The sequence below is a fragment of the Sorex fumeus genome, unplaced genomic scaffold, assembly GCF_029834395.1.
Source record: "Sorex fumeus unplaced genomic scaffold, SorFum_2.1 ptg000037l, whole genome shotgun sequence".
In the NCBI taxonomy this organism is placed as follows: Eukaryota; Metazoa; Chordata; class Mammalia; order Eulipotyphla; family Soricidae; genus Sorex; species Sorex fumeus.
In genome coordinates, this window is record NW_026606094.1 from 71,864,561 (window position 1) to 71,877,809 (window position 13,249).

A 13,249-nucleotide genomic window follows, 5' to 3' on the forward strand; every position below is an offset into this window, starting at 1 on the left:
CCCATTCGATCTCCAGCACTGCTGGGTGTAGGTCTGAAGTTCCCTGGAGCAGGACCAGAGTGGTGTGACATTCCCCAGAACCGTGAGGCCCCATCAGTATAACACCAAGCCTTCCCATAGAACTGTCTGTGTGTGAGTCAAGTACTGTCCAGTGGCATCCCATCCCCAAGCATTACTTGGAAGCTACCTAAATTTAAAAAAAAAAAAAAGATTTTATTTGGGGACCACACTCAGGGATCACTCCTGGTGGTACTCAGGGAACCCTATGGGGCACCAGGATTAGGGGCATGCAAACCAAGAGCTTTAACACCTGTACCACTGCTCCAGTCCCTCCCCCCCAAAAAAAATTCTTTAGAACTTGAAAGATATATATATATATAATTATTATTATTATTAGTGAAACACCATGAGGTACAGTTGTAGACTTACATATTTGGGTTTGGGTTTCAGTTATACAATGATCAAGTACCCATCCCTACACTAGTGCCCATTCTCCACCACCAATGTACCCAGTAGCCCTCCTCCCCACCCCACACCCTACCCCACCTCTATGGTAGGGCATTCCCTTTTGCTCTCTCTTTCCTTTAGGGTGTTGTGGTTTGAATAGAGGTATTGAGTGACCATCGTGTTTGGTCTAGAGTCTACTTTCAGCGTGCATCTTGCATCCCGAGCAAGTCCTCCAAACACCCTTTACTTGGTAGAACTTGAAAGATATTATAGCAGGGAGAGTTCTTGCCTTGCACACAGCCCTGAGCACTGCCAGGAGTGATCCCTGAGCACAGAGCCAAGAGTAAGCCCTGAGCACTGCCAGATATGCTCCCCAAATAGCAAAAATTTTTTTTTCAATGTAAGTGTAGCCTAGTAAGTATGGAATCAGAAATGCCTTCACACTGAGTATGTAGGCTCTGATGGATGAGGCCCAGGGCCTGAATCCCCCATCCCCTGTAGACACACACACACACACACACACACACACACACACAGCGGCTCCCCGGCCTCGAAGCTTCAATGCTATCCCAAACACTGGTCTCTGCTAGAGTTCAAAAGGTCACTCCGAAAAAGGTCACTGCTGCTTCAGGGAGTCTGTGGATTTTACAGATTCTTAGAGCATGAAGTAGAGAGCTAGAGAGAGCCTGGAAGACAGCTGGAACAAAGTCCCACTGCCAAGAATTTGGTTCCGAGAGGATGGGTGGGCCCTGGCTTGCTGGCTCAGGGTGGACCGCCAGAAATTAGTGCCCTGGCCAAGGGGCAGTTGTCCTGCGGCCACTATCCTTTCAGAGGACACAAGAATCAAGGGATTTTAAAAACAAAACAGAGCCTTGAGTTAAAAAAGTAATTTTAACATTATATCCAACTAGATGCTTCAAAATCATAGGACTGAAGTCATTGTCCAAGTTTTTTTTCCCAGAGTACCGATTTATAACCCACATTTCCTTGCTGGAACAGTAATGCTCAGGGGCTTATTTTCATTAAATCCGAGAGCAATCCCATTGCTGCTGGGGTCAGAGGGCATAAAATCCATGAATCCCAGGACTGGCTGGAGATTTTTATTTAAACAAGCGAAAAAACAACAATAATAGGGGCTGGAGCGATAGCACAGCAGGTAGGGCATTTGCTTTGCACATGGCTGATACCCGGGTTCGATTCCCAGCATCCCATATGGTCCCCCCAAGCACTGTCAGGAGTAATTTCTGAGTGCAGACCTAGGAGTAACCCCTGTGCATCGCTGTATGTACCCCCCAAAAAACAAACAAACAAAACAACAACAATCCAATTGCTGGGTGTGGCTTTTTCCCCTTTAGTTCTCAAAAATGATATTAATGCTCTTCTCCATTTCTGCACAACACAGGGCCAAGATTTCACTGTTTAGCATCTCTCTGCAGGGGCTAGAGGGAACGCCAATGCTTGGTTCTCACCGGTCTCATTTCTGCATCTGTAGGTGTAAGTGGGATACATGTCAGTATGAACTGACCCATTGAGGAACTGGGTTACTCCGGCTGTCTTGCAGGGAAGCTGAGCACTGGCTCTCAATCAGAGATGAGAAAGCCTTCAGTTCTGCTTCCAAGCATCAGAGCTGCGTTCCAGCACAGGACCAGCGAAAGTTCTGCACCATCCCTCCTGACTTTATCTTGGGAAGGAAGTTCTATGAAATTCCTGTACTGTAGGCAGCTGGGAACGAAGGGGTCAGCTTTGGTCCTGGAACCCTGTTAGGCACCAAGCAAGTGGGCATAGAGGGTGTGTGCTGAATGCAGAAGGTAGAGACGGCCCTCTTCTAATGCTGACAAACAGACACGCCAGCTTGCCGTGCCCAAAGGAGAGTTATGGCCAGGAAAATCTCGAGCTACTTCCATCTAAAAGAGTCATGAGCACCATGACCAAAGCCCAATCCCTGGCAAGTATGTGTGCAAGTTCCCAGCAGCCACCTGGACAAGTACCACTACCAGAATATGTGGGAGCCTCATCACTCAATGAGTCCAATCCCATCAAGTACCACAAGCAATAAGGTGTGACACATTCCCTGCCCCAACTTCATTGCAACAATAGCAACAAAGGAAAGGGAAGGAAGGGGAAAGACCTTGTTAAAAGGAAAGAAAGGAAGAAGATGCATACGCCCTGGGTGGACTCAAGAATTCAAGAGTGGTGGGGTTGGAGTGATAGCACAGAGGGTAGAGCATTTGCCTTGCACAGCAGGTAGGGCATTTGCCTTGCACGCGGCCAACCCAGGTTTGATTTCTAGCATCTCATATAATCCCCTGAGCACCACCAGGGGCAATTCCTGAGTACAGAGCCAGGAGTAACCCCTGTGCATCGTCAGGTGTGACCCAAAAAGAAAAAAAAAAAAGAATTGAAGAGTGGTGCCATGTACTGTGCCTGCCAGAACTCAGGACGGATGGCAGTACCCCGTCATGAGTGAGTCCCCAGTCCTGAGGGTCTCCGAGGGGCTTCATTCACTTCTCTCTTACAACATTAAACCATCTGGGAATCCTGTGAGGTCTTAGAGTTCTGGGAGTTGATTTGAGTCAGCCACTCTAACCTTTACATCTTCTCCCCCAGAACTGTCTGGAATGGGAGGGCAAAGCAGCAGTTCTCCGAGTCCCAAACCCACCAGCACCCACTGCTCTTCCCAGAACATCGTCTCACAGAGATGAGGACTCCTTGGCCTCAACCAGAAACAAATTCATCTTCTAGAGCAAGATTCCAACCACGAGTCATGAGGTAACAAGGGCAGGGCCTAGGATGAAAGGAAGGACAGGATCCTCAGCCCCATGTAAAGGGTGACCCCTCGGCTTTGGGGAGCTGGCTGACAGAACCAGGTCCTACCCAGAAAGAAAGATAAACCAAGAAATAAAGCATTGGTCTCCAAGTATTGAGAGCCCCACATGGCAGGTTCAGGAAAGTCCAGGTTCCTCTCAAGAAGCAGAAGCCCAGGAATAAGCCAGGCCTTAAATGAACCTTCTAGTCCTAGAAGGTGGGAGAGAGTGTTTGGTTACATTGAGTTGTTCTTTCTCCCCCTGCCCCCCCCCCACACACACAGGGAGCTAATTACGTTTATTGAGTCACTCCCACCACCACAGTGCTCCTGAGGCACACACCCAATTCCATTTGGCACTCCCAATCTTCTGTTTATCTTTAACTTCTCCATTTTGCTCTTCTTCCCCTGTTAATCACTTATCTCTCCAAACCAGAATCTGTAACTTGCAAAGTCAAATTCTTCTCAAAGCTCTGAATTTTGTATCACGGTCACGGTCATGGTCCTCCCGTTGTTCATCAATTTGTTTGAGCGGGCCCAGTAACGTCTCCATTGTGAGACTTGTTGTTACTGTGTTTGGCATATTGAATACGTCACGGGTAGCTTCCCAGGCAGGTGAGATACTCTCGGTAGCTTGCCGGGCTCTCCGAGAGGGGCGGAGGAATCAAACCCGTCTCATCCGGGCCGGCTGCGTGCAAGGCAAATGCCCTACTGCTGTGCTATCGCTCCAGCAATTTTGCATATGAATTTTGTATATGTAAATGAAATATTGCTTTTCTCTTTCCTTTAGGTCCTTTGCATAGTTTACTTTAGATTAATATCCTTTTTGTTTAGACACAGGAAGACAGTTGATGCTGTTTTTGCAACTTGGGAGTTAACTGACTTCAAATAATATTTACTCTGGGCATCCTTCACATGTACTTGACTTTTACCTCAATTGTCCTTGGTTCCTAACACCTCAAAAGGGGAGGGGGGTTCTTGCGTGTTAGTGAGGTTCTGGAGAGGGACAAGAACGGACCCAGGGCAAGCCGTAAGCTACCATGGATTCAAAAAGGACAAGCTAAGTGCCATAAGAAGTATAATAAGTTAAGAGCATGGTCATGGAACAAACTCTGTCATGACCCAAAGAGAAGTAACTGAATAAGGAGCCTGCTGGGGTTAGGAAAGACTAACTTGGCCTGAGGACTGTGGTCTGGGATATATAGAGAGATGTCCCCAGGAAGAGTCATATTTTAAGATTATCTCTTGCTGTGTCCATCTTCTTACCACATACCTCTTACTGTGTCCATACAAAATGACTAGAAATATTATTAAGAAGTAAATTTAAGGTGACTATTTAAATAAATTTTAGCTGAAAAAAAAAAGGAGAAAGCAATTATGCCCTTAGATGGAATTCCACTCTTGGGCGGATCTCCTAGCCAGAATCTAGAGTGCTGAGCACTGAGATGAGATTTCATCCTTGAGTTAATATCCTAGAAGAACTTCCTCTGAAGGAAGGGCTTTACATCTGTTTATTGCTGATGATAATGTTCAACCACACCTATTTGCAGCTGCTACCCCCAGTCCTTCGTGATTTCTCAATAACTAATGCTGTGAGACTGGAATAAAGGGCCACTGATTACCAACCAGCCTGGTAGCCCCCATTCCTTTGTTCATCCATCACCATTAGAAACTGGGTGGGGGTGACTCGGTAGTGACTCGGTCCCAAACACACCAAGGGAACCCTTGGGTCACCATGGGTGGGGTGGTGACACCCAGGAACAGCGACAGAGAGCAGTAGCTTCTCGAGGGCCACGTCTATCTCAGCCTCTCCTGTGTGGGCATGCCTGGGCTGCCCCTGCTCCTCACCTGTGATTTTCTCGGCTGCCCAGTACTTCCCCAGGGTCTCGAGCACCCAGGCTTCCTCACGATCCACGATCAGGTATGAGCTCTGGAAACCACAGCCGCCGCTGGCATCTTCATAGTAACTCCCACCTTGTCCGTGATCTTCCAACAGGCCAACGATGACATCTAAGGCTTCCTTAGCCGTCGTCCCTCTCTCCAAACCAAGCCTGCAGTGAGAACCAGAATGCTCTGTCATTTCATGTGAGTACCACCCCCCACCGCCACGTTATCCATCATGGGGAAGAGGTGGAGTGATAGAGAAGCCAACTGAGTGATTGTCTCCGTCAGAGGTACGCACTACAAACAGACAGCTGGAGCTAATCTCTTGTCAACAGTACAGGGTGTTGTCTGTCTTGGGGCATCTGCTTCCAAACAGGTGGAAACCCAGAGACTTCTCTCATGAGGGGAAGCTCCGCCCCTCTGCCTCTGCCCCATTGGTTGCCCGTGGAGTTGACCAGCTCTCAGGAAGGGCCCCCTCACTTGAGCATGTTGTCCCTCCTTCCTTAAGCACAAGAAAGTCTCTGTCCTGCCACATGTGACCCCCATCATTCTACACCATTTAGTTTGGTTTGTGAAAAAAAAAGAGCCCAGAATCAGCATCATCCTGGGGTATGCCGTTGCTCAGAGTCCTCATAGCAAACAACAGCCATATTTTTGGCTCTGTTTTTCCAACCACCTGTTAATCTGCCTCTGTGCATGTGGCTTATAGGATCAATTAGCAAATGCTTCTGATGTGAGCTGGGAAGTCACGTTCTTCTGGCCCTTTCAATGCACAGAGCTCTTAAGAGAGCACAGGCAAGGGGTCAGAGAGATAGCACAGTGGGTAGGGCATTTGCCTTGCACACAAACGACCCGGGTTCAATCCCTGGAATCCCATACGGTACCTTGAGCATTGCCAGGAGTGATTCCTGAGTGCAGAGCCAGGAGTAACCCCTGAGCATTGCCAGGTGTGACCCAAAAAGCGAGAGAGAGCGAGAGCGAGAGCGAGAGTGAGAGAGAGAGAGAGAGAGAGAGAGAGAGAGAGAGCACAGGCGTGGGTACCTGTGGGATCTTGGGTGCCTGACACAATATATTTGATCTTGCATTTTATGCCACCTGTAAGTCCTGTCATCATCAGACCATGTTGAGACTGATCATTCTGAGATCATGACCATGAAAATGTGCAATGCTCCATATCACAAAGTCAGTGTCGGCGGGGTTGTGGTAAGGAAGGGACCTCGTCCACTGTTGGTGGGCATGTCATCTTGTTCAGCCTCAATGGAAAGCAATATGGAGATGTCTCCAAAAAATACAAATAGAATTCCCATATGACCCAGCAGTACTGCTTGACCTCTCCCCTCTCCCCACTCAAACACAAAAATAGCACTATAGCACTGTCCTCCCGTTGTTCATTGATTTGTTCAAGTGGGCCCAGTAACGTCTCCATCGTGAGACTTGTTGTCACTGTGTTTGGCATATCGAATACATCACGAGTAGCTTGCCAGGCTTTAATTCCAAAATGAGACATGCACACCTATGTTCATCACTGCACTTAGTACAATAGCCAAAATATGGAAATGACCCAAATGCCCAACTATGGATAAATGGAACAAGAAGTTATGCTTTCTAGACACAATGGAATACTGTGAGGCTCTAAGAAAGAACAAAATCATGCAATTTGTATGACATGAACGGAACCTGAGGAAATAATGCTGAGTGAAGTCAGAAGGAAATGAATAGATATAGAATGGTCTCTCTCCTTTTTTGGAGGGGGGGCACACCCAGCAATTCTCAAGGGTTATTCCTGGCTCTGCACTCAGGAACCGTTCCTAGTGGTTCTTAGGAGACCATATGGGATACTGGGGGATCAACCCCAGGTTGGCCATGTGCAAGGCGAGTGCCCTATTATCACTCTTCCCCCCAGAAAGATCTCTACACCACCTTTTCTTTCTCACTTGGAATTTAAAGACATACAGCAAAGTAATAACAAAGGGCCAAAGGCAACACAATGAGAGAATTGATCCACACAACTGAGTTTGTGGAAAGGAGGCTGAAAGGAAAAGACACTGGGAGCCTTAGGGGAGGGAGGTGCATACAATGGTGATGGGCTGGTGTTGGAGTTACATGGGAAACCACCATCAAAAATACTGTAAATCATAGTGCAGCGATCAATAATTTAAAATTCAAACATAAAAATAAATAATTTTGTTAAGTAAACACGTAGCGCTCAATGCCTGGGACCACAAATATCATTTGGAGGTTGTCAGAGGCAGTACAATATGGCAGGGGATATTGTTGACGTTGGCTGGGGATACTGTCAGATCTGGATCTGCTCCCCACAGTATGATCTTCAGCAGCCTAATCGCTGCTCTGTGAACCAAAATTGCCTGAACTCCCATCTCAGGCTGATGTGAAAGTAAACAGTTTGTACACAGGAAATGTCCATCTATTTCTCTGTTGATTCAAATTATAGTTCTGATGACAGAAGACAAGTCTTAGGACAGAGGCCATGGAATCCACCAGGATGGTTGCAGAAGCTAGTTCTTGGTGAATTTTTCACCTGGGAAGCAGTTCTTATAGAAATTTACCTAGCTTCTGAAGGAGACGTTTCAACTGTGCTGCCAAAAAGAAGACAAGGTATTGCAGCCATAAGCCCAGCTTCATTCTCTGACGGGTTTAATGTCCAAGACAGGCCACTATACACCCATTCAGCCGGCCTTGCCCCACTGAAGCTTCTTTCAGAAGATACGGTGACAAGGCACCTATATGCAAAGCTGAAAGGAGACTGTGACAGTATAAATCTGTAGATAACGGGCTTGTACATTTTTTTCTCTTTTTGGGTCACATCCAGCGATGCTCAGGGGTTATTCCTGGCTCATGCACTCAGGAATTATTCCTGGTGGTGCTCCAGGGACCATATGGGATGCTGGGAATCGAACCCAGGTTGGCCGCGCAAGGCAAATGCCCTACCCGCTGTGCTTGTACTTTTTAAAAATTTTATTTTGGGCTCTGTGATTTACAATATTGGTCATAGGAGAGTTTCATAATGGGGCAATGGGCTTTTTTTTCTGATGCCATCTTCTCTCAAAAGAAATAGCAAAAGGAATAGCTCCTATTATCTGAAGCATCCAGAGAAACTAAGCTACTCCGGGCAGCTCTCATACTCAGAAACTGGGCACCCAGGAGCACCTCTTTCCTTTACACATATTCCCCATCTATGGCAGTGTGGTTTCTACTGGACAGATTCAAGCTCGCTCTCCCAGCTCTTGCCCTGGTGCAGTCACACTGAGGGCTGAGAACTCGCACCTTCTCTCCCACACAGACGACAGGACCCACACAGGCAATTTGATGTCATTTGCCTATGCTCCGTGTCCAGATTGTGGGAGAGAGCCTCCCTCCTCCACTTGACCGCCACCTTCCTGCAGGGGGGCAAGGACGGAACCACGGCCCTGAATGACAGTGTGTTCCACACTCTGTTCCTGAGATCGAGAAGCCACAGGTCACTCCAGGCTATTCCCCACAGTGAAGCCTTTCTCAAGGGTTCCTCACCCTTAGGCAGAAAGCTCCATGTGACTCCAAATGATTTTGCACCTTTCTGGCCCCAGGACCTAATTTCTCCTTGGCTGCTCTGCCTCAGGATGGGCATGACTGAGACAGGAAAAGGGATGGAATTAACTGGGCCAAGGTTGAAGTCTGGCTTTGAAGCCTTCAGCACAGTTCCAATCCTTCCTGCGCTGAAGCCTGGTTTCTCTGATACTCCCTCACCCAAAGCTCTGTCTTATGGGCAGTTCTGGAGAAAAGGCCTCCTGTGGTCCCCGTGACTTTTTCTTGTGTGTGTCGGTCTCTCCCTTTGTGCATTTCAGGAACTCATAGCAGATCTTAGACACTGACGTCTGCCTCCTGGGGCCAGCATGAAAGATGCCCTTGGTATCTGATCACATGGGCTTGGCTGAAGATTATATTGTGTTCCCTGCTGAGTCCTGAGTTCATAAGGGGCCATTCAAGGTGCAGACATCTGTAGCAGGTGCTCACCACACCTTTTATCACCAACATTATCAAATTACATTAATATCATGTTCCCAGAGCGAACAGATGCCATTGGGCTACACTAGCACGCGACAGGGACAAATGGAGACGTTACTGGCGCCCACTCGAGCAAATCGACAACTAATGGGAAGTTAAGTGATTAAGTGATTAAGTGATTAATAGAATTAAAATAATCGCAACAATTACACATGGCTAACCAGTGAAGGAGTTAAAATAGTGGCTAAGGTTCAACTATTATCCATTCATTGTGTTCACTGCTTCAGCCCTTGGTAACTAATACAATTGCACCTACGCACACCAATCTTCCCTATCTATACCCCTCAACCTGTAGAGCCAGATGAAATGCAACTCCTTCTCAAAACATGCCCCAGAGCATGCAACTATCCATGCACAGCTTGGAGCACCGAGCAGTGTTTGCTGAGCCCCTGGGATCATGAGTTATTTGTGCAACTATAGATCTCAGATTGCCTTTAGACACATTTCTTCTACTGTCATCTTGAATTGGTCTTAAAATCTTGCATTGCTCTGATTTTTTTTGTCTTCTCCCTACACTGTCACTGTCACTGTCCTCCCATTGTTCATCGATTTGCTCCAGCGGGCCCAGTAACATTGTTACTGTGTTTGGCATATTGAATACATTATGGGTAGCTTGCCAGGCTTTGCCAGGTGAGATACTCTCAATAGCTTGCTGGGCTCTCTGAGAGGGGCAGAGGAATGGAACCTGGGTTGGCCATGTGCAAGGCAAACGCCCTACCCGCTGTGCTATTGCTCCAGCCCTACAACCAAACTAAAATTGCTTTGAACTTCATGTTCCCACAGAGTCTGATTGATACAAAGCAGATATTTAGTTAACCCCTGTTGCTTTATTGGTTGATAAGCTTGAAATGATATAACAGAGGCTTTGAAACAAACACACAACATTTTTTTCTGTGGTCTCTTAGAAATTAGCTGTTGAAGGGCTGAAAAGAGAGTTCAGCAGTCAGGGCACTTGCCTTGCATGTGGCTGACCAGGGTTCAATCTCCAACACTCCATATGATCCCCCAGGCCCTGCCAGGAATAATCCCTGAGTGAAAAGCCAGGAGTAATCCCTGAGCACCAACTGGGTTTAGTCAAAGCCAAACAACGCCCCCCCCCAAAAAAAAAAAGTTAAAAAGAGAAAGAAAAAAAAAATAAAAGAGATTAGCTGTTGAAAGGGTGCCATTGCCAATAAATTCTATAAACCCCAATGCACCAATATAATCCAAAATGCAGTGTTATAAATAAGGTTTAAAAGAAGCACATTTATTATAAATTCTTCATTTTCAGGCTTTGAACTGAGTACAATGCAAAAATACTAGGGCAGTTGTCAAAACATAAACTCAATGTATATTGGTTCATCTCTACATTTTGAGCTATATTCATGACCCACTTTTTATCTTATTATTGCAAAATACTCAGTTGTAATCTATTTTTTCTATCACTTCTAAGTTTACATCAAAACACGCACATCATCTTAGGGAGAATTCTAGGACCAAAGATGCGGTGGGGGTCAGGAAGGGATCCTCCCCCCCACACATACATCTTAGCCCCCCGACACACATAATTTCCCCCTGCTTCGAGCAGTCATTTACAAGACCCACTGCACAGTACCTGACCAGATCCATCCCCAACAAGGCTTCTGTCTCCGCTGCTGGCTCCTTGGTGCAGATAGCCCCATTGGCGATGCACACTCCGTGTTCGTTGGCGCCCATTTCTGCTCCCCAAAGCCAGGCAGGTCTGCTGATCACAATGGCATGCGTCCTGGGAACTTGGTCAATTGAAATGTAAGTGCACTACAATGTGAAAAGGGAAAAGAAAGGGTCATCACAGTCAGGTGCCACTCGGGATTGCTCTTAGCATTTCAGAGAATCACGTCCGCTATGTATGTTCACAGTCAAAAACAGAAAGACATGGGAAAACACAGACTTCAAAGATACTTTGGACCAGAACACTAGTGCAATGGTGTGTGTTCACAAAACATGTGTTTGGGCTCTTGTCATGTGTGTTCGGTGGCGGTGAGCTGCTTCCCCACTCCGGCCTGCAGCCGCTGCCAACAGACGCATGAAGGAGAGAACAGGGCTGCCAAGCTGGTTGGTGATCAGTTGCTGTTTATTCCAATTTTTGTCCTGCCATTCATTCCATTCTCCCTATACGCCCATTCCAATCTCAATGAGTGCCCCATTCCAGCCTCACAGTGCCCCCCCATTCCCATCTCCTCCTGTCCCTCAAGCTAGTCTGCCCATGCCCAGTCTTGCAGCTTTAGTCAAGAGCCCAACCACAAGCACTGGAAGTAGCAACTACACATATGTCAGATAGCACAGTCAACATATAAAAGCCCTTCCCTTCCTTCCAGGGAAGCTCTTCTAGACAAAGATCTCATCCTGCTAGAGATCCACTCAAGGGTGGGATTTCACTTAAGGGCATATTTCTCCTTTTCTTAGTCCATAACCATTTAAACAATCATTGTAACTCTACTTCTTAATAATATTGGTTGATTTGTATGGACACAGTAAGAGATATATTAAGCTTATAGGGTGGCTCTCCTGAGGACATCTCACTATAGATCCCAGACTACAGTCCTCAGGCCAGATTAGTCCTTCCTAACCCCAGCAGGGTCCTTGTCCAGTTGCTTCTTTTTGGGTCATAACAGAGTTTTTCCACAACTATAATCTTAATTATAAGCTTTATGGCACTTGACCTGTCCCCTTTGGATGCCAGGGTAGTTCACAGCTTGCCCCGGTTCCATCTAGTTCCTTCATCAGTACCCTGTTTTGGGGTGCTAGGAACTAAAGGCAAATGAGGCTTAACTTGAGTAAATATGATCAATGCTCAGGAGTAAATATTATCTGGAGTCAATTAACTCCCAAGTTACAAAAGCATAGCACTAACTGTCTTCCTGCGTCTATATGTAATGGACATTGCTCTTAAGTAAACTACACAAAGGACATACAGGAAAGAGAAATGTGGTATTTCACTTCACTGTATCATTGTCCTCCCGTTGTTCATCGATTTGCTTGAGTGGGCCCAGTAACATTGTGAGAGTTGTTACTGTGTTTGGCATATCGAATACGTCACAGGGAGCTTGCCAGGCTTTGCCATGTGGGCGAGATACTCTCGGTAGTTTGCCGGGCTCTCCAAGAGGAGTATTTCACTTACAAATACAAAATCCAGAGTCCTTAGAAGGAACTGACCTTACAAGTCATAGGGTCTGATTTTGGGATATAGGAGATTAACAGATAGGGGAAGCAGAGCACAGAGAAGAGGTTAAAGATAAACACAGAGGAATGGGAGTGCCTCGAGAGCACTGTAATGGGTGTGACCCAATAAACCTAAGCTCCCTGCGGCAAGGGAGAAAGGACAAGCCAATATTATCCTACACAATGGTAGGGCAATTGCTTTGCACAGGCCAACGTGCATCTGATCCCTGGCATACCATATGGGCCCCTGAGCACCACCACGAGTGATTCCTGAGTGCAGAACCAGGAGTAACCCCTGAGCGTCACCAAGTATGGCCCAAAAAACAAAGACACAGTGAATGTTCTATCTTATCACTCACTTCATTTTCAGTCTCTTTAATTCAAGCCTTTCTGTCCATAGTGCTACATCATCATCCTGAAGCAAGCATTCAGTCAGCCTCTGCCATGACTCTTCTGGGTCTGATCAATAGGCACAGAGGTGAGTGACATCTCAAACATCACTACATATTCTCATGAGCAAAAGCCCTTCTAGACAGCAGTAATCGAACCTTCATTATTTAAAGTTAGAGAGCCCCTTTGTAAAAGAAACTCTACCTAAAGATGAAGTCATGAAATTTACATACAAGTGGTACAATATGGAAAGTATCATGCTAAGCGAAATGAGTCAGAAAGAGAGGGATAGACATAGAAAGATTGCATTCATCTGGGGGATATAAAGTAACAAAATATGAGATTAATACCCAACAATAGCTGAGATCAACACCAGGAGGATTACTCCATAGCTTAGAGGCCAGCCGGGTATTCTAGGGGAACGGGCAGTTCAGATAGAGAAGGGAGCACCAAATAAAGGGTGTTTGGAGGATCCTCTCAGGA

At 46.5% G+C, this 13,249-nt stretch overlaps 1 protein-coding gene across 2 annotated transcripts in view; it reads right to left on the bottom strand.

Moving 5' to 3' along the window:
* SCRN1 (secernin 1) overlaps positions 1-13,249 on the bottom strand; it is a 70,453-nt gene that overhangs the window by 12,254 nt on the left and 44,950 nt on the right. For both annotated transcript variants that reach the window (XM_056118182.1, XM_056118181.1), the window contains exons 3-4: positions 10,791-10,972; positions 5,099-5,301 (exon numbers count right to left, since the gene is read on the bottom strand). In XM_056118182.1, coding sequence (XP_055974157.1) covers positions 5,099-5,301; positions 10,791-10,972 — 385 coding nt within the window. The remainder of the gene's footprint in view (positions 1-5,098; positions 5,302-10,790; positions 10,973-13,249) is intronic.